The sequence below is a fragment of the Tinamus guttatus genome, unplaced genomic scaffold, assembly GCF_059628265.1.
Source record: "Tinamus guttatus ecotype Peru unplaced genomic scaffold, ASM5962826v1 Tinamus_guttatus_pri_ptg000202l, whole genome shotgun sequence".
NCBI classification, from domain to species: Eukaryota; Metazoa; Chordata; class Aves; order Tinamiformes; family Tinamidae; genus Tinamus; species Tinamus guttatus.
In genome coordinates, this window is record NW_028288736.1 from 3632711 (window position 1) to 3653866 (window position 21156).

Below are 21156 nucleotides of genomic sequence, written 5' to 3' on the forward strand. Positions count from 1 at the left end.
TATTGTCTGTACAATGATGGATTATTGCTTATGCAATGAAAGCTTACTTCTGAAAATCTGCTAATGTATTTAATCCCTGAAGGGGGATTATCAGGTAGGTGGTGAAATATGGCAAAGTTCATATCCAGTCAGCAGTTAGCAGACAAAATTTCTAATTAAAGATTGTTGGAAACCAACAATTCCAATGTTTGGAAGTTTGTTTGCACTTTAATACAAAGCCAAGGTTAAACATTGAAAAGTTTGAATGTATGAAGTGAGGTAGTTTGGACTGATGACACTTTCCCCAGGAGGCAGGTTCAACTCCCCCTGTTACCTTGTGAGTCAGCGAGCTGGAGGTAATTTTCATTGTTCTTTTCTCTAATAACTTTTAAAGATCACTTGGATCATTACACCTCCAATTGTTGACGTCTAGATGATGCTCCAGATTCTTATTAACAGCTCTCAGAAATGCTGAGCCTGAGTCGCCATTATTGCAGGATTTGTCATCAAGATCAGCAGATGCCAGAAGTTTAGCTGTATTATATAGCTAAATTATATCTATTTGTTGCAGATTTTACTGAGGCTGCTGTTTTATGTTGTGGAACAGAGAAGCAAAAAGTATGACTAGACAATAGGACTGTCAATATTTCAGGAGTTGCTGCAGTGTTGTCTGGAGAACGCTACATTCCTAGCTAAGCGTCTGTCTGTCCTTATGAAAGCTACTGTCTTAGGGATCTGCCTCAGTAGGAGGATCGTTAGTTTTCTAGTGCTCATATATCAGTACTTGCCTAAAATGCAGCCTTAACTAAAAAGTGCCCTAGAAGAATATTGAAAACTGAATTTTAAATTTAAATTCTCTTTTGATTCCACTTAAGCAATTATTGATAACTATGTTGCTGCCTAAATACTTTAGTACTTGCTTTTTACAGTTTCACATTTTAATGTTAGTCTGGTTTTCAAGAATGAGATTTAGGTGGAAGCCTAACTGTGGACAACAGGAATTAACAGTAAAGCTCCTCAGAAGTGTATTTCCTAATATGTTTTCAGTGAAACTTCACTGGTATCAAAATTCTTATCAGAGTAACTTCTCAATAAAGTTTTTATCCCAAGCCAATAAGACAAAGTGAATACTGGCCTGGTAATGATTAGACGCTGAAATAGAGCTCAAAGCAGGATTTTGAACCTACATCCAGGAAAAATTCTTTAGTCTTGAGCTGCTGTCTGTTTGGAGTATGTGTGCATCTTTGTATTGAAAAATAATTCATAGCTAAATTTCAGAATTTTAAAGAGATAGATGCTTGTAATTGCATATGTAGAAGCTTGGTCAGTTCAAAGCCTAGATGTTTTTGAAAACAACTTCTGTTAGCACAGGTATACCAGAAGAATATACAAAGTACGTTACTGTAGGGTGTCCTAGCTTAATACTGCAAGCAGTAGTAACCAGAGTAATGCATGTTCGGTGTCTTCAGACACCTTGATGACTGCAAATGGATAAAGCTGTGTTTGTAAAATTGTATTTTTTGATGCAGGTGAGCCTTTTGTTACTATATTTTTTTATTATTATTCTTTCTCCTTGTAGCAAGGCTTCTCAGAAAGCTGAGTGTGTGTGTGTTTTTTTTGTTTGTTTGTTTTGTTTTTTTCTGATGTTTTCATTAATCTTGGTAATCCAGTGGTTAGAAGAACTGTAGCTATACAATAGTTGCTAACTTATATTTCTCTTTCTTTTAACAGACCTGGGAAGATCCAAACCACACAGATAAGATTACAGGATGTTGTGGGGATAATGATCCTATTGATGTTTGTGAAATAGGTTCAAAGGTTTGTTATCTTCATTGAGATAAATTTATTGAGATTATTTTAATAATTTGGTAACTGCTCTTGGAAGAGCAAGGCAGATGGAAAATAGAAGACAAAATGACAAGAGCAATAATAGAAGATCCATGAGGGAATACATAAGAAAATATGGATTTTTTTTAAGAGAAGAAAAAGTCTGGGATAAGAGGAAAAGTAAGAGAAATTTATCCCAAACTTCTGTAGCTGAAGAGTGAGTTTTATATGAGGAAAGAGAGGGCTGCAATTTTGGAGAAGAAAAAAGAAAACTGTTTTTTTTTTTTTTTTTTTTTTTTTTCCTCCCCTATCTGTTAGCAGCACTAAAATTAAAAGTAGGTTTCTGGAAGATAAGGTAATAAGACAGCACAATGCATATAAGATTACAAGGGCAAACTTACAGAAGTAGATTTTAGAATTTTCTAATAGGTGCAAATGGAAGTAGGCTCTTTTCCCTAGAGGAAGGGACAAGAGTCTCTTACAGAATTACAGAATATGTAGTGGACGAAAGAAAAGAGATACCAAAAGCACTGTTTTGTGTAGGAGAAATAGGAGAGTGATTTAACTCAGTGAAAGAATAAAATCGCAAAATGTGGAGGCAGTAAAGATAGGAGCGTACCTCCCAGTCTACAGAGATGAAATGAATGAGTTTATAGGAAGTATCTCTGGGGCTAGTTTAGGTAAGCTAAGGTGGAAAGGAATCTAAGCTTGAATTTGCAGAGATCCAGAAGCAGTTAAAAGAAGTGTTATCTTTTAGGGACACAGTTACCAGATATCTCCTTTCATGGAGAAGAGGTGCAGTAATGTTTTGGAGAAGACTTCATGTGCATTTGTGTTGGGGTATAGAGGAAGGAAGAGCAAGAGAAAGATGAAGACCAGGAGTTGAGAGAATTAGAAGGTAGGAAGAAGAAATTAGAAAATGAGCAAGAGAAACCTTTGACGTGCGGATTGGGTGAAGATAGAAAAGGTGGGAGAGGAACTAAAGTAGAAAAGATTCTTCTAGTATATATTTTTCTCCTTGAATAAGTGCTTATCAGAGAATTGAGATTTGAATAGAGTGGTGATAGATGAAAGCAACTCTAAATGGTGTGCATTGGGTTTACAGGCATGTTTTGCAGTTCTAACCACTGGTGAAAAAAAGTAAGGAAACCACTTTGTCCCTAAAGCTAAAGAGAAATTCTGAAGTAGGAGAGAAATGTGGCCTTTTCCCAATCTGTGAGATCATGCTCTGTTTCAGGTTCGTTCTTCTGGTGAGATTATTCAGGTGAAAGTCCTGGGAGTTTTAGCTCTTATTGATGAAGGAGAGACAGATTGGAAGATAATTGCTATCAGTGTGGATGACCCAGAAGCCCAGAAAATCCATGGCAAGTATCTTTACCTTTCCTAAAACAGGTTATGTCAGCAACCTGCAAACAGAAGAGCATCTTGCTTTGGAACACCCGGGACAAGAAGAGGCAGACAGCAAGAGACGAGGCTTTTTCTCTTTTCACTGTAGGAACTCAGGGGTCTTCCTCAAGGAGGGCATACGTATTTTAATGTTAAGCTTTTGGAATGATTCACCTGGATTTTCAAGAAGGCCTGTCATGCAGAAAATGTTTTAACTGTTGAAACACAACTGTCTCAAAGTCACTGCTGACAGTTACAAGCTTGAGAGCGTGCATATTTATCCAGTCAGGTGATGTAGTATGCTGCCCATTTTCCTTGTTGAAGATTGCTTTTATTTTTGTAGCATCATCTTGTATTTTGAAATGGACCGAATGTTTTCAGTGTTTTGTCGCATTTTAGCTGGCCTACTTCCAGGGATTGTTGCCTAATATGAATGTTTGCATTTCACTTTTTAAACTGGTAAATTTGCAAAGCAAACTGCTTATGCAGATCACACTAATACCAGCCTTGCATCAGCTGTGAGATATTGTATTCTGCTTACAGATTGTCTCTCCGAAGAAAATTCGGACATACTGAGCCTGGAGAGAATAGTTATTTTATAGCACAGAAAAGATGCTACTGTTTTCTTGGCAAAAAGAACTTGACTTTCTCAAGGATGAATTCACTGGGAGTCATGGGAATTGAACAAGGAAATCTGTGTAAAATTTAATGATTCTTATTGGTCAAAATCTTCTGTAGCCTCAGGTTTGTAAGATGAGGGCCCATTCTTTGCTGCCAGGGAGCATCCATTTTAATAGCTTCTCTGTAAGAATGGGATTAGCTGGTAATTATTGAGGAACTATGTTTCTCAGTCATTAAGGCTTTCTTCTAGTTTCTGAATGTGTAGCAAGTATGTTCCTGGACTGGACCTCCCATTCTCAGTTCTCACAGGTTGCTCGGAAATGGAGATTACTTGATTTGTGAATCAAGAAAGGAGGCAAAGGGAATTCTTGGGGTGATGCTGATTGAAATCACTGCACAGGTGAAAATACTGTGTGCCGTTTGATGCTTTCAGTACTTTGGCAGTAAGAGATTAAGAAGTTCAGTTTAAGAAAATACTAAGTAATAGTTTGCCGTTAGTGCTAGTTAGTACTAGTGTCCTGTTAAACCTCTCCATGATGTATAGTAGGCTGTGCTATAAGTGTCAGTTAAGGCAAGTAATTAGCACTTTGTTTCTACATAGTGTTCTATTCTTTTTACCTCTTTTTTTTCTTTAGTAATTTGAGAGACTTTCATCAGAAAACTATGAGAGGTTAAAAAAAAGGCACAAAACTGGGTTACTTCATGCCACTGAGTTTAGTAGCTCCATTTGAAAGCTCCATGTTTTTCTCAAACAATATTTTTTTTTGATTGCCAATGACCGATTTGTCAGCTATGTCATTTGTTTGGAAATGGAGTAAGAGTTCTTAAAAGTCTTTTAAGAAATATAAGATCTTGCCTGTAGCTGATATCATTGTGCATCCTTTCTCATCAGAGAATAGCTGCAAAACTTGAGAGAGCTGTCCTTTTGGGATTCAGAGAAGTGGAGAAATATCTCTGATTTAATATAATTTCCCTTTGGGGTTGGAATTGCAGTTCAGGATTAAAAAAAAAAAAAAAAAAAAGTGTCCCCCATCTGCTTTCACAAAGCATGCATGTAGCCTGCAGTGTTTAACAGCAATCCTTCTTCATTCTGAAAACAAATAAATCTGTTGGAATATGCAGTACAATATGTCCTTTTATACTTGTTCTTCCTCCTTCCTAGAGATGTTAATTATTTCAGCATAAAGGGATAGCAGCTGCAGATAAAACTGATATCTTGCTTAATAACTGAAATGCTGCCATGTTACAGTAGCGGGCTTCTAGGGAAAGAAAGAGGCTAAGAGGCTTTCTAAGTCTGTCCGGTCATTTTTGTGTCATTCATTAAACATTTCCGTTTGGTCTGAGAATCATTGCATTTGCTTTCTGCCCAGTGGATGCGTAGCCCCGCAAACATTTGGAAAGATAATTCTGAGGCACCAGAGTGATGGTTACTTGAAAAGCCCATCCTGAGCCTGTGCGCTGTGTTAATGCTTCTTGCTACTTTAAGCACACCCAAGGTACTCTGTATACTCTCCTTCTGGGATTGCGATTGTTCTCGTAAATGCAGTTGATTTTTCTGAGACTTTGCAGAACTTTAAATGGAGCAGTCCCAAATTCTGAGCAATTCTCATTGTATATTCACAGGATTCCACAGTACTGTGTCCTGCAAGCCTGTATTGATAAATACAGCTTTAGATTGGAAACCCTGCCTGCAACTCCCTCTTTGATACAGAATAATGAAAAACTCTAGTATATGGTTACAATACCCAGAAAGGATCAGTGATGCTCAGAATCTGTTCAAGTGGGAACTTCATCATCAATAGGAGTAGCAAGGGCTAGTGTCTTTTTGGTCTGAGTTTACAAAGTAATCTGTTTGAAATTATAGTGCTTAATATTGGTGGATCTTTCTCTCTGTCTCTCCTCCCTCCCTCCCTCCCTCTCTCTCTCTCTCTCTCTCTCTCTCTCTATATATATATATATATATAGAAGCTTTACATCAGATGCAGGTGTGTGTGTGAGAGGTTCTTTTATGCTAAAGCTATCTGCTTTCAGATTTATCTGTTTCAGTAAGATCTGCCTTTGTAGCTACCTGAAAACCACTGAGTTATCTTTCTGCTTAGGCAGCTGCTACCCAGATGGCTATTAGCAGACCAGCAAAACAACTTCAGTCCAAGCAGATCTGGGAAAGGGCCTAAAATCTCCTTGCACTCTGAAACACTAAATCTTGGCGGTATAATAGTTCCTGGCCTTCTTTTTAATGTAACATTGGCCAAAGAAAGAAGCAAATTCTTGGAGTAGGAAAACTTCCTGTCTGCTTATCTTATAATTTGGACTGAATTAAATAAATTGCAATATGTATCTGATGTGCTTTACAAGGGAACCCCAAAAGATGAACAGTGTGTTGGTGTTGTAATTTGGTCTAACTGTATAGAGTATTTTTTTTACATTGGACAAGAATTTTTGAAAATCACTGGCAATGGAAGTATGTATGAAGCGTCTTGTGAAAAATCTGACTCTCAATCTTCTTGCCTTCTCTAAACAAGTTGGGCAAGTGATGTAGATGGGACAAAGATGGCATTCCACAGGTGACTTGCTGGCTTCGGAATTGAGCAGCTGTTTTATGCTATTGCTCACTGGAAAGATGTTTAGCTATGGTCAACAAAAGTGGTTTCTACTGGCTTTTGTACACCAGCATTTCCTAGTGCTGATAGTTAGCTGTGCTATATTGTCATGCTTTTTTCCCCATACGCCACTCAAGATGGCATTTTGAGTTATTTGATCGTACCCTAAATGGCAAAAATAAAGCATGTTGCACACTTTGCTCTATATTGTTATATACGGTTTACTTGTAAGTGCATTTGTATGCAGAACAGCAGCAGAGGCCCTAAAAACCTTTGTTGTGGATTTGTGTAAGCCTTCAATATAAAGAAATTAATTATCTGTACTAGGGCTCCATTCCTACCCCCTCACACCATGCTGCACAAAACACACCAAATGCCTTTATATGGAATGTAGCTGCTGCTTCCTCTAAATGTTTATAAGATGTTATTAAAAACATATGTCCTCTCTTCCCACAGACCTTGTTTAGAAAGCTTGCTGCAAGCATGTTGTTTTAGCTTTGCTTGCAAGAAGCAGCATCTGTTGTACTAAAAATGGTAGTTCAGTACAAATCTTTTTGTCGCTCCCTTTTGTAAGGCCTGCTAGAGTTGGGAGCTCCATTTGCCTTGGCTCACTGCCTTGCCAGAGAGCTAGCAGCAGTTCTTTGTGCCAGCCTCGAGAGATTTTCCTTATTGAGCCTAAACTGCAGCCTATAATGCGATAGCCAATTCTGCCCGCTTAACCCTTGGTGCGTAACTTTGGTGACTGGAAAACTTGTATCTCTAGTTGCCCGTAGGCAACAGAGAGAAGTTACAGCCTAGAGTCCAGTGGATGCCTGTTGAGGTATGTTACCTGCAGGAGCCTGACCTTTCTGTTCTCTGTCCCAGTGTGCAGGGCTTGCTTGCAGAGAGAGAGTCCCATTAGACTGGGTCTGTGCTTGCAACTTCCATGCATGCCTAGTCCCCTTTGATGTTTGTGTGAATACATAGCTCCAAGACAAGGTAAGAGTGGCAGTCAGGGTCAGAAAGCTGTGTCTGCTGTGGAGAGGACACCTGACTCCTTTTTATTTTTATCCTCCTCGGAATATGAAGCTAACTGAATAGATATTAGTGCATTAAATCAGTGTACTGCCTACCATTAACAAAGCAAACTTTTACCTTTGTTTGCTTTCTCTTCTATTCTCTGAGGATATTTTTCTCTTCCTTCCCCTGACACCCCAAAGCTGTGGTTTGGACTTCAAACAAAAGTAGAGGACAGGCTCTCTTTCAAGCTTTTTTATGATACTTTTAATAAACTGGAGAGATAGCTTGTGAAAGCTGCTATTGTTCTTATATTTTTGTGCTGTGTGTGCTGAGTCCACAGCAGTAGGATTTTTTTTTTTTTTTTGGCTGTTACTGTGTTTTGTTCCTGCCACTTGACCCCCAACTCTCATTTACACAGTTTTTATTTTTTGTAATAAACAGGATAAGCCTCTGTTGGTACCCTGTAACTCTCCTTCATAGTAAAGAATAGTGAAGTGAAGCATGGAAGGAAAGGAAACTAGTTTACAAAGAACTAGGGGAAAAATAAGCAGCCAATGTGTTACTTCTCCAGTCCTCAAGGCAGAATATACAGCAGATAGTTCTTTTAGGCCTTCTAATGCTGGAGCATAGTCAGATTACATAGGCTAGATATTTTCCAAGAGCAAGAATACAAAAATTTGAAGAGATATTTTTGTTTATGAAGATGGTCTGGCTTAGGAAGGCAAAGAGAGTCTGCTGGAGTCTATTCTAGCATTTGGGTCTTCAAAAGAAACAAATATATGGCGTGCCAGATGAGGAGGGTCTCAAATGTCTATCAGCGAAGCCTTCCTGATAAATAATTTTGAGGGAAATAGGAGACATATATCTGAGGAAGAGGAATGGTGAAGAAACTTTGGGTGAGAGATTTGCTGGAACCACAACCAGCAAAGGAACAGCAGTCTGAGAAAGCGCACTTGAATTTGTACGCTGTCTGGAGAGGGAGACCTGGAGTTCATCCCCCACTGGGAGCCAAGGAAGTTGCTGCAGCCTGCTTTGCTTTATAGACCTGAAGACTGTTGCCATAATATGTGTTCAAGAAATGATCGAAGTTGCAAGTTCAGTCTCCGCAAGAGGAGGTCACACAGGCTCAGGAGGGGGGATGCTCCCTTGCTTAGATGGAAGAGGATGGTGCACTGGCATCCTAAAACTAATTTTAATTGTAGCTGTAGTTTTATACTGCTCAAATAGAGCATCCCACCTTCAACCAAGACCTACCATTTTCTAACGCATTCCTTCTGGTCACCCAACCACCCATCCACCCACTGCTGTGAAAGGTTTCTTGTCCTTTTACACTTGCATTTCAGGAAGACCCGCCTTCAGCCCAGCCTTACATGCCCTTGCTTTCTTATTATTTTTTTTCTTTTTTTTTTCTTTCCTTTTTCCTGGGGATTCTGCCAGTGAAACTCCCTGATTTTCTGCAGGCAGAGAGGCAGTAGCCAAGTTCAAAATGTATTTTACTCTAAGTCCATAGGCACGTAGGCTTATTAAGTGCATGCAGAAGCAAAAATGCACATAGAGCTCTTCAGGGTTTTATACTTTATTCTTTGGATAGTGTGTGATCCAGTGGAATTTGGGAGTGGCAGTTATCTGATGCCTGTGAACACTTAGCATATCATCTTGTATAGCTTTAGTCTTAGTGTTCAGTCCGTCTGTTAACTCTCAGTGATCTGTAGAGAATTGAATGGTCTGTAGCTTCTTGTGTGTATATTTGTGTGTGTGTGTGTGCTTTTTGTTTGTTTTGGTTTTGTTGTTTTCTTCCCCTCAGGTCCAGACTTTAGAAAGATACTCCTGTCACTTAAAGCTGGAAAGGACATGACTAGGAGTTAATCCCATAAACTAAGTACCTTTGACAGAGTAGACAGGCGAGTGTCTCTCAGCAGTCATTGTCAGCTGGTACTGAGACCCATTCACAGGAGAGGAGAACAGAGTAGCCAGACAGGAAGGACAGGGAGAGAGCGACAGAGGAGATGCTGGGGAAGCAGGAAGGGAGAAGCAAACAAATGACTTGCAAAACACTGGAGAAAAGAGGAACGCTGCAAAAGGCCACCTGGACAGAGTGGAGTTTTGAAATAGTAGGAAGACTGCGTACAGAAGGGACATGGTGATTAAAAAAAAAAAAAATCAGCTCCTGTTTCTGTCAGGAGGGGCGGTATGAGACAAGTAGTTGGAAAAAGAAGGATGTGAATGTTGTAGAGTAGAACCTTCCTGTTCCTAATCTACCCACTGAGACAATGTTCATCTCTGTCTCCAGGTGTGCCCTGCACGTGCTCTGCGTGCGTTCCTCCTTGGGTCCTGTCCCACTCTGCACAACAGGAGGTTGAGCTGGCTTATCACTGCAAAGATGTAGATAACACATAAGGGTTATCAGCAGAGCTGGTGTTCGGAGCGCCTGGCACGTGCTCATCTCATCTACAGGGCTGAATTTGGAAGTAATGAGGATAAAGGGATGCATTTAATACAACTTTGAGAAGTCAAGCCCATACTGTGTTTTGAGATAGTGGTTTAAAATCCATATGTTAATGTAGTTTTTAGTAGGTATTATTTCATTATCAAAAAATTCCTGTGGTGGCTACAGTTGTTGGATTATTCCACAAGACTTGCTTTGCAGGCATTGCAAGAGAGGCATATCAAGATGAAGATCTATAAACATGAAATATTCTTCATGTTTCTTAAGTATGGGCTTTTTATTCTTTGTCTCCTTGGGTCTTAATGAAGAACAGGAGGCAACTATTTTACCTCTTTAGTGTGCTGTTGAAATCATAAAAATATCAACTACGGCAGCTGATGCAATAAAGTGAAGTTCCTTGATGACTTCGAAAGCGTTCAGTGAAATCAATTTGTATTACCAAATCTGTGAGTAAAAATGACCTCCCCCCTCTTTTTTTATCAACAGATATTGATGATGTCAGGAAGCACAAACCAGGCTACCTTGAGGCTACAATTGACTGGTTCCGATCATATAAGGTCCCAGATGGTAAACCAGAAAATCGCTTTGCGTTTAATGGAGAATTTAAAGACAAGGTGAAGATGATACGAAATTAAAGGTGTATCTTGCTGCCGTATGGCTGCCTTGATCCATCCTAGATTTTTGGGAATTTATTGCAAAAGAGGAGGAGCTTTAGTATACAGAATTTTTATATGAGGGATCTTTGAACATAGGATATGCGGACAGTAATAAATAATTTTCGGTGTCTTTCATTTTATCCAAGGGAAATATATGTGTTATTAAAGATAGTTAAAAACATTTGGTCCCAATCCTAAATAGACTGCTTGCGGTGCTTGTTAAAATATTTTCAACCTCTCTCTGAGGAGTGAGCAGACTGTGTGTGTTTTTTTTTTTTTCTTCCCCTTCTAGTCTTGATTGATAATTTTTGTAACACTTTTCAAAGCTGTGCAGTTTAAGCATGACAATAGGTTGCAGACTTTCCCATATTTGGTGTTTGCATAAGGTATACTTTTTCCTGATAATTTTATACAAGAACATTTGAGCTGTTTTTGGCTTGAAGACTGAAAAAATATTTTTTCCTTTTTTAGAAAAAAATGAATCGCTTTTTAAACATCCTGTAGCAAAAATGGCCAGTGTTTGAAAGGAGAGTGGGCCTGGGAGTAGACTTTGCTGAGGAAAATGCCTGGGCTTTTCCAGAGGAAACTGATTTTGATTTGAGTAGAAATACTTTGCAAATCATATATTGTGCACTCGGTACACTTTTTGGCAGAGAATCATAAGTTCCTAATGAATGATGTCCATGTGTCAGCAAGTCCAGCCTTGCAGTGTGCTTTTCAGAGTCATAAAATGCTCTCTAACCAGCACAAACAATTTTACGCTTTATTTATTTATTGCATGGGTTCCAGCTCCCCTCTGCACTGAAAAGTGTCTTTTAATTCAATCAAACCTAGAGTAGGATGGCTGGAGAGCCTGATGATCTGTTCCCTGTTCTCCCAGTCACTACTCTTTCTGATTTGCTTGCCCTGTAGTCCTGCCATAGCAACAGTTTAACTGGGATGTGGTCAAATGGTTGGAGTTTGGATTTGAGACTCTGAAGAGCCTGGTGTAGCCAGTTTGGAGCACTCGGATGCTTCTCAAGCATTTCTGGAGACCCAGGATGTGGCAAGGCGGCCATGGCTGCCTTCCAGCAGCTCTGATGAAGTTCAGAGTGTTCTGGTGGCATCTTGCCAAGTCACTCCTTGTTAGGAAACGCGCATGTTCTGTTGGCAGCTTTTTGCAAGGCAGTCCAGATAGCATCTGGACACTATGGATTTTTTTCATTCCTCTTCCCCTGATATTATTTTTGTTTTTAAACAAGCAAACAAAAAAAAACAGTTAAGCAGCTGACATGTTACGTTGCTGTGAATGTGTATGTGACTGAGCAAGTAACGAGGTAAACACATTTTAGCATGGAAGGGAAACTGTTAGTTCTGGCCCAATATGCACGTACAGCAGAGGACTCATAGGCTTATGCACTTTGTCCTGCTTAGGACCTGGTACAGTTTTCTGTAGATGTAGATGTCTGTTTAGTATCTAGTGCTAATTTCATTCTTTCACGCAGCCTTTCAGTTTTCTGGCTGCCAACTGAAGGAAAGTCCTGAATGCATTGCCAGTGTATTTGACAGATAGTGAAGTTTGTTTCTTTTCATAAAGAGGGTGTTATTTTAAGGGGCCTCTTTTGAGGCCTCATTAAATTTCTGGAAAATATAACATGTGAAACAGTATGTTTTAATGAACTAGTTCTATTACTTTTTTTTTTTTCTTTTTAATAGCCTTTTAAATAGCCTATTTAAATAGCCTTTTCCTTCGTATAAACCAGGATTTTGCTGTTGAAATTATTAAATCTACCCATGAATACTGGAAAGCTTTGCTTCATAAAAAAGCTGATGGAGGTACTATTAAATGGTAAGTATCCAGTCAAATCTTTTCCTCTTTGTGCTAGTACTATTGGTGTTCAACACGTGGCAGCTGTGCATGAACTGCTTAGACTTTTTGCTTCGAGGTCATAGGAATATTTGTGTTTTTAAGATTGATAATTAATAATTTTATGTGATAATTGCACCTTGTGTAATATAGTAAGTTGTTCAAAAATATATTGATTATATAAAATAATGTAGACTATTACAACTTCCTAGCAATAGTCCCAGAGAGTGTGTTTGATACTATTTGAGGAGAATCTCCATATCTCATGCAAATCCTGATTTAGTTGTCTTGTCACTGTTTACTCCTTCCTTAATTTCTTTGCTGTTTAAGATTCCTTTTTTTCTAAAAAATAAACAGAAAATGATTGTCTGGAATGCCGAGTTACTGTTCATTGCCAGCCTTTGTCCTGATCTAAACTGAAAGGGACTTGAGTATTAAACTCTCTTGCTCATTTGCAGTGGCAGTTCTGCCCTGCAGTGCCGGCAGGTGTGTTTCCCTGGTGCTGTCCAAGGGCTGTAGATTCACATGAGCCAATTGGGAGGGCAGAGGCTGTGCTCATATAGTCGCTGTTCTCTTGAACTTTCTTGGTGAAATGCGACTTTCTCTTCCCTGAGACTCACTGAACAAATTCTACAGTTGGACCAATTATAATTTTAGTTTGAATATTATTCTGCAACTTTTTTAGTGTTTAACTTTAGTTTTCATGGTTTGAGAAATGCTTTGACCTACATGTTAATGCAATTTAAAAATAATTAAAATCACAGTCTTGCTTTGAGAGGTTGTGTGGGACCTTTAAAAAATCATGACCAAACTAATTTTGGTGTAAAAGGATAGGAATTCATAGTCTGCAGGGTAACTGATACTATTTTTTCTCTATGGAAGCTGTACAGGCATCTGATGCTTTATGTAAGAGCAGAATTTTGGTCTGGGTTTTCTTTTTCTGTGTGTGGGGTGGGGTTTTTTTTGTTGTTGTTTTTTCTTCTTCTGCCCATGCTTAAGGGTGCAGCAGGCTGCAGCAGACCAAGAGTGTCTCTGTATGCATGTAGCATCTGCTGTCCTTTAATGCAGAAGGGACATGCAGGACATTTGTGCCATCCATGTTAGCCCAGGAGGTAACTCCCTCAAGTAATGCCCCTGTCTCTCTGACTTCTGGGCAGATTTAGATTCCTAGCTGTGGATCTTTGCATTATTCCCGAGTTAGCTGCCAGAAGCAGAGTGTGAGAGTACTGCTTACGGTAATGAAGCACACTTGCATAAAAATGAACAGCCCTCCCACCCCCCCCAAAACGCAGTCCCACAGAAACAAAGAATATCCTCCTAGTCCCCTTCAACGTTGCTGGATACTTTGTTTTTGGTTTCCTCATTTCTGAGCTCTTTGTGGAGTTGTGTGTTGTTGTTGTTTTGTTTGTTTTTTTTCCTTCCCTTTGCACACTTAATTATCTGTTTCTTTTATAACAGTTGATAAACATAATAATTTTATTTCTCAGCACAAATGTTCTGGTGGGCGATAGCCCATTTTGCTGCAGTGAAGAGGATGCCCAATCAATTGTACAATCGGTAAGGGCAATATTTACTTTTTTAATCTGTTAATTAAAAAAAAGAAGAAAAAGTAACTAAACTGAAATAGCCCTTACTTTATGCCTTAGATTTCATTTTAATTAAAAGGAAGAGCAGAAAGATAGTGGGGGGAGATGGAAATATTATAATATAAACCTTTCATTGCAGTGGTCCAATTGTATTTTTCTGGCACGTTCATTACCATTCTGCTGCTTTTTGTGTGTTTTTTTTCCTTTTTTCCCTTTTTTTTTCCTTCTGTAGTGTTGTTCCTTCTGATCCTGAATAGCAAGATGGACTGCTATTTGTATCTAGCCTGCTGTCTTCTGTCTCCCCTGTTGCCATGAGTTACCACCCAGTGTTAGAACTCATTGACTAGCTGACTGTAGTCCCTAATCACTAAAAGCATCCTTTGTTTGTCTACTTGCATAATTAAATGCATCGCTGTAAAAAGAGGATCACTTTTTTGATGTTTCTTAAAGAATGCCTGTCATATTCTGCAAATTAACATAAAATTAAAACACGCAGGTTTCCTGTTTAGGTGAGAAAGATGTCCTGCAGGTCTTAATGCTTTCATGTGCAAATGCTAGTGAAAGAGAATTTCTTCCATTTTAAAATATGCTGGTTTGGATGCCAGAATGTAAGCAAAGTTAAGAGAAATTACTTAAAGAAAAGAAACCCAAAGTACTTTTTTTTCTTCCTTTTTTTGACATACTTGGGTTGTGGTTGTGCCTATGACCATGACCACGGGAGCATGCCAGGTATTTAGCCCGTGTGCATGGCTGCCTGGGTAGCTAACTAATGAGGGCTGCGCACAGTCAGGGATTTGCCCCACTAGTCACAGTAATTATGCAAGTGCAGGTCTCAAAAGAGACAACATCCATGGTCTGTGCCGTTAAGACTCCAACTACTGTTTCTAGGAAGAAGGTATTGTCCTCAGTGCTAGTTTGTCATAAGCAAGTAAGGCTCAGTCACTTGCAAAAGAAGGTTGTTTAAAACTTAAGGAGGTGCCAAACTGAACTTTTTTTTTCCTTGCCTGGTGTGTTGCTTTCAGTAAGCTCAGCATTCACACTTGTGAGTGTGTTTTGATCCATATTGATTAATGGGACTGTAACTTTTACATGGGTATTCAGATATGCTTTTAGTCATGTCAGTCACAGGTGTAGGCCAATATTTACCTCTCCTATACTTTCAAATTTGCAATAAATTTTAATGGATATTTAAATGCAACTAAAATTTCAAGTTCAAATATGTTCTTAGTTTGAATAGTGACAAATGTGCAAAGGAGTATTTCCTTTTGTGTGTTCTGTGCAGCTTGTACTTCAAAACATGTAAGTAAATAAATATCTGTTTAAACCAGCAGTATCTATTATTTTGCTCTTAACAACAAATTACAATTTTTCTGGAGTTTCGGATTTATAAATCCTCTTTATAAAAGCCCATACTTTGAGTCAGACTTTAAAATATGAAGACTTGTCTTTGCAGTGCTATTGTTTTGTGAAGTTGTCATGCCATATTCTTTTTCATCATTCTGTTTCAGTATATTCTACATACTTAAATTGTGCTGATGTAGGTGTCTGGTTTTTAGTGTTTTCCAAACACAGAAAAGATGCAGTCCTGTTTTACATACCATTATTACTATATGCAATTTTCCGTCTAAAGTAGCTTGGAAGATACTGTTGAAATCTGAATATAAGCAAATAAGTTGACCTCTGCATTTTAAGCAGGTATCTTTTTGTCTAGTACACTACACTGCCCAGTTTGCTTGTCAAGCATTCATCTGTTTCGAGCAGAAGTGAAAATATGTGAGTGTTGGCTGGGGAATCTTAATGGCCTTGGTGATTTTAAATTTAAGCTGTCTGTATCTATATTTTTGAAACTAAAAGCACAAATTTCTATTTTTTGTCCATATATTAAATTCTGGATAAAAACAGAGGGATGAAAAAACATTTTTTTTATAATGAGAAACATTTCAACTACTGCATAATTAACTTGTGGCATTGTGAACTCATTTTACACTTCTGTTTCCTAGGTCAGACTTCAATTATGGTATTTCTTAGGTAGTGTTAATTGTCTTTTATTAAATCAGATATAGCAGGCTTTCAGCAACAACAACAAAAAAAACCCACTATTATTGTAAACCTTTTTTTTTTTTTTTAGGGTGAAAAGAGAAATTAACTAAAAAAAAAATGGTAAACCAGCAAAAGAATCCTTATCAAGTGCTTACCAAATTATGCACAGTTCAGATTTAGATGCATTTTTGATTGAATAATTCCACAGGTAGTCCTGATTCCAGTAGGACTTGTGCTAGAATGTGACCTTTCATTATTTTAGATGTGGGACTAAAATGGCTTATGTTGGGGAATTTCCAGTGTGCTTTCAGGACAGAAAATGTGTCAAATTATATGTAGTAAATCAGGAAAAATTCTACAGCTGGGGAAGTTGCCATGTCCAGTCAATCGTAGTGAGATCTGAAGATAACCTGTACGTATGAGGACATGAACTGAACATTCGAACTACGTCAGCCCACTGAAAGTTTGTGGTGTCTCTTAGCATCTGAAAACTTTCATCTCTTTGTCAGCTCCAGTGTTGGAACACACTGAGGACTCAACCCTGGAGGAGGGCAGCCTTGTAGTTGAATATGTTGTGCTAAGATGTACTGTTTGTTTCAGCCTTCTGAGTGTTGCCATCTGCAAAACTGACCAGGACAGACAGACCTTTATTTAACAGTAATCCCAAGAACTGCTTGCTCACCAACTCTCTGAAGAAGCCGCTGAAGAGATTTTAAATTGGAAAACCTCCAAGGCAATCTATGTATAGTTAGTAGAGCAGTGTTTCTCAGACTTACCACATAGTTTTCCCCTTGTAATTCTTGAAAGAAAACGAACTAGGAAAGCTTTGGTAGATGAGGTCTCTTTGATAAAAGACAGAAAAATCTCTTTGGTCAAAACATTTGGATTTTCTGTATCATTTAACAAAATATCCACCAAAATCTTAACCTGCAGGTTTACTAATGTGTTTAAAATAATTCAGATCTAAGTGGAGAGGTCTGCTAACTGCCTTTCATCTACAACTTTTTAGAACTTAGCAGAAGCAGAACTATCTATTCAGTGGCCAGTTGTGAAACAAAAGATTATGTTTGTTTTTTCATTTGGACCCTAAGTGAAAGGATTCTGTCAGGAAGGTTCCCCTCTTTCAGTGGGATGGGTTTGTTGGACCTGTTCCAGGTGGGAAGCTGGTCCTGTGAGTTCTCAGCCTAAGCTTTGAGAGCAATTATGCCAGCAGTGGCAGGCACCTTTTGGACACAGTGACCACTCACTCTCACTGTTTATATTTAAGGCTGGAAAGGCCGCCATAACTCTGAAGAGAATGGTTTGGTGATGAGACCAGAGACCTCGGTTGGATTCAGCACACTGACACCTCCTTTTTGACCAGGCACTGGCCCTATAGCCCCTCTGGGGATGTGGCGGGGTAAAGCGGGAAGAAGGAGAATACTGTTTTTTTTCCCCTTGCTGCTCCCAGGGCTGGCTCTCCAAAACAGTCTGTGCGTGCTCAGAGACAGCCACGCTCACCGTGGTGTAGCTCGAGCTGTGCCTTGTGCTGAGCCCTCTTGCTGCAGCATCTGTTTGAGCTTGGCTGTCCTTAAATTACTGTAGAGCCCTTGTTAATGTCTTTAGGTGCTCTTAGTGATAGCAGAAAGTGTTTTCCACCTATAAATTCAGAAGACAATGTTGTTCACAGTGCAGCTTTGTTCTCCCGAAGTGTCAATAAGCCCTGTCTTTCAGACTGTGTGTGTGTGTGGTGTGTTTTCTTTTTTTTCTTTTCCCTTTTTTTTGCTGCTCAAGTCACCTAAGTGATTTGCCCCAGGGCTGCCTGTTTGGGTAAGCCCAGCTTAGATGGGCCTGTGTCACAGCAAAGGACAATGTTTTTTCACTTGATTTGTGCACGTAGCTGGATGTTGCAAGATCCTGTGTGCTGAGATATTCACCATTTCCTCATCAGTTATGTCAGTTGGAGAACTTGCCTGTTTGAGGAACTGAGCGAAGGACAGTGGAAAGTTATTTTTCTTATTAGTATAACTATACTTGCATCTTCATTGCAAGGAGGGCTGGTTCCAGCTGGTTTTAAAATTGACCTTAATTTCTTCCCTTAGCTTTAAGTACAAGAACAGGATATGCTGTAGTAGTGTTGTTTCCAACTTTGCTGAGAAAGGTCTGACTTGGACCTACAGACATACTTTTTTTTGAAACAGAATTCATTATTCTCCACAAAAATGACTCCTCTGTCAAAATATAGTTGTAAAAGTATAATTATACATTTATTTTCAAATGTTTGAATCTAATATAAATTGTGTGCATATACCCTTCTGCATGGTAATGTAACTGTTATTGCACATGTAACGTTCTTTACTCTTTAGTATGTAAAGGCCAAATCCTGTTATCCTCAAAGACAATAGAGTAGGAAAATCCCCCTTGTGTTAGATAAGATATTAATTTGTCATTTATGAACAACAAAGAAAATTGTACAGTAGCTTAAGAAAAAAGACAGATATTGTTCTGCAGGACCTACAGAAAGTTCTGTTTGTATTAATATTTCTTGATATTAAAATCGAGGGCAAATCTATTCAGTTGTGAAATAGCTTTGAGTTTTGATGCTACCTGAGAAACTAAAAACAGCATATTAATTGTTTTTGTTTTGTTTTAGGCACCAGCACCTGTGAATGGAGATTCTGTTTCCCCCAAAGGTATATTCTTTTTGTCCCAAATGCTATATGGCTTTTTTCTTTATAATCATTTACTTTAAAAATGTCCTGTTGGAGAAGGAAAAAAGTCTACATGAGAATGACGATAATATTTTCAGACTGTAATGCCTGTCCGCTGTTAAATAGATTGCAGTCAGAAATTCAGGGGCTGTTTATGGGAGAAGATTACTGTTAACACGTAGTCTGCATAAAAAGATGAGAAGATTAAATATTTCTTTCTATCCTTTTGATCAGGTAAGGCAAACGTATGACAGTTATCCTTTTTAATTGAGAAAAGTTGTTTTGCCTTATTTTTTGTCATTCTTTATAGTAGCTAGCCAATCAAATAAATAGCCCCTTTTCTTATAAGTGACATAACCATACTTACTTTTCAAGTGTAATTTTAAAAAGCAAAATTCATTAATTTTTGTGATGCTGTTTTCCATGTTAACAACATGTACTTTTAGTCAAGAAATAAGATTACATCTGAGATTTTCATTTGTTAGCTACTTATGCTCTTTTTTTAAAAAAAAAAAAAAAAAAAAAAAGTAAATTTCCACTGGCAAGAACTCCATAGAGAAATGTATGCACTGTTTGAGACAGATGGAGTTACAGAAACAGTAAGAGACTGGAAGTCATGAGTCAAGTTCCAAATTGTTTGCGAAGTAACATCTGTGTAGCCCGTATCATGGGAAAGCAAGTTGCGTTCCATTTGCCCTTATATGGCATGCCAATAAATAGCATTTATTTATTAAAGTATTACAGCCCAGACATCTGACAGACAACTGAACATCATCTGCCTAATCTTTGATGTTTTTCAGGGATAGTCACATCAGTGTTGCAATTCCTTGCAGGGTAGCTTCAGCCAAACTGTTCAAGTGAAGGGCCTTTATTTTGAGGACATGCTTTGCCTAGACTGGAGATGGAGTTCACCCAGAAGTGTTGTGTTAGGAGGGGAGGCATCCAAAAGGGTTAAATGTTCCTTTTGAAATGTTTGTGTGTTTGGCTAGTTGCATGAAATTAATGCCATTCTTGATGTGTGTTTTTTATTTTAGTTGATGATGCCTGGTACTTTTCTCCCAAGTGATCGCCAGTACTTTCTGAAGCCACAACATCAGATTTTAAATCATCCTTTTTTTTTTTTTCTCTTGAGCTTTGAAGACACACAGGCAAATACATTAATTGCTGAATTCCTATTGAGACAACTTTTCGAATTGTATGAACTTTCTATCATGTAAATAAACACTGACGTAAGGTTATTTTCCCTTCCTATGCCTGTCTTGTGTAGGGCGGAGGAGAAGAGGACCGCTTGCTTTCTTGTTCATTCCTGAGCTTTAAAACTCTGGCATTCCTCTTTCACATGTATCAAAAGAGATGGGAGATAAGATGCCTTCAACCTTTGTTCTCCAGATTTTGGAATAATCCAGTCATCAAGTGCATAGGAGGATGTGTTAATTTGCATCTTGGGGTTTGTCTGTCCACTGTGACTAATCTTTCTCAGAGAAACAGTAATCTGTATGTTGTGAGCTTAGCAGTTTACCACATACTCAGATATGCACCTGAGCACTGCTTCCTGAGGCGAATTCTTTTTTGTGCCTGTGGGTCTCTGCATGTTTCATAGTTATGGGTGTAGCATGTTTGCTTTTAAAAAGCAAATAAAGTTTCGCTCCAAAAAGCAATTCAATTAGGAAGGGCTAATGCCATAACAATTGAAATAAGGATGCACATGTGCTCCGTGCAGCACATCCTGTTGTGGTAACTTCTTTGTTTCATCACACAGGAAGGATTTTCCTTATGGAATGTTTCCATTTTTAGAATTGTGTATGCCTGAAGGCTTCTGATAGCCCTGCACACAGTGGGCCAAAGTTAATAAAATGTATAGAACTCAGCTTTGTGTTTTCCTGGTAAAAATATCTGCCATATTTTCTGCTGCAGGATTATGCCAGATCTGTCTGTACTGCTTGATGTTCTCTTAAAAAGAAAAAAAAAAAAAAAAAAAAAACCCAAAGCTGTTAAGTAGAGAGGAAATGATCGCACACCCAGAGACAGCTTTACCCAGCGTGTTACTGAGAGCAGAGGTGAGCAGAGTCCAGTTTGTACACAGCCTGAAACAAAGGCTTAATATTGCTGACACCTGATGGAAGTGGGGGACAGAAAACTAAAAAATATAAGTGGTGGGCTTTACCTAGAGGATTAGCTTTTCTTTACAAAGACTGTTATTAATAATAAAAATTTCACCCTCAGGACTTGATTCTTTTATGTTAGGAGTTAATTTTCTGCGCTTAGTGTATGAACAGCAGTGAGGGGCCTCAGTACTTTGGAGTAGTCTGAGTTCTCCCATCTGTACGGTGTTGTGCATTGTTTTATACTTAGGGATTAGGTGTAAGGTGTGAAGTGGAAAAATGTAACCTAATTCTCAGATACTAAAGACTTTTTTTTTTTTTAAATCCAGACATATATTACATGCCTCATGTCCTTAGAGTACCGATTCTGCGTGTTTA

The 21156-nt window shown here is 38.5% G+C and overlaps 1 protein-coding gene across 1 annotated transcript in view; it reads left to right on the forward strand.

Annotated features, from left to right (window-relative positions):
* PPA2 (inorganic pyrophosphatase 2) overlaps nt 1–20536 on the forward strand; it is a 34501-nt gene extending 13965 nt beyond the window's left edge. Inside the window, exons 6-12 of the mRNA XM_010223559.2 lie at nt 1711–1797; nt 3044–3170; nt 10345–10472; nt 12257–12342; nt 13848–13917; nt 18619–18658; nt 19711–20536. Of these exons, the coding sequence (XP_010221861.2) occupies nt 1711–1797; nt 3044–3170; nt 10345–10472; nt 12257–12342; nt 13848–13917; nt 18619–18658; nt 19711–19742 (570 nt within the window). The 3' untranslated portion in view covers nt 19743–20536. The remainder of the gene's footprint in view (nt 1–1710; nt 1798–3043; nt 3171–10344; nt 10473–12256; nt 12343–13847; nt 13918–18618; nt 18659–19710) is intronic.
* The last annotated feature ends 620 nt before the right edge of the window (nt 20537–21156 follow it).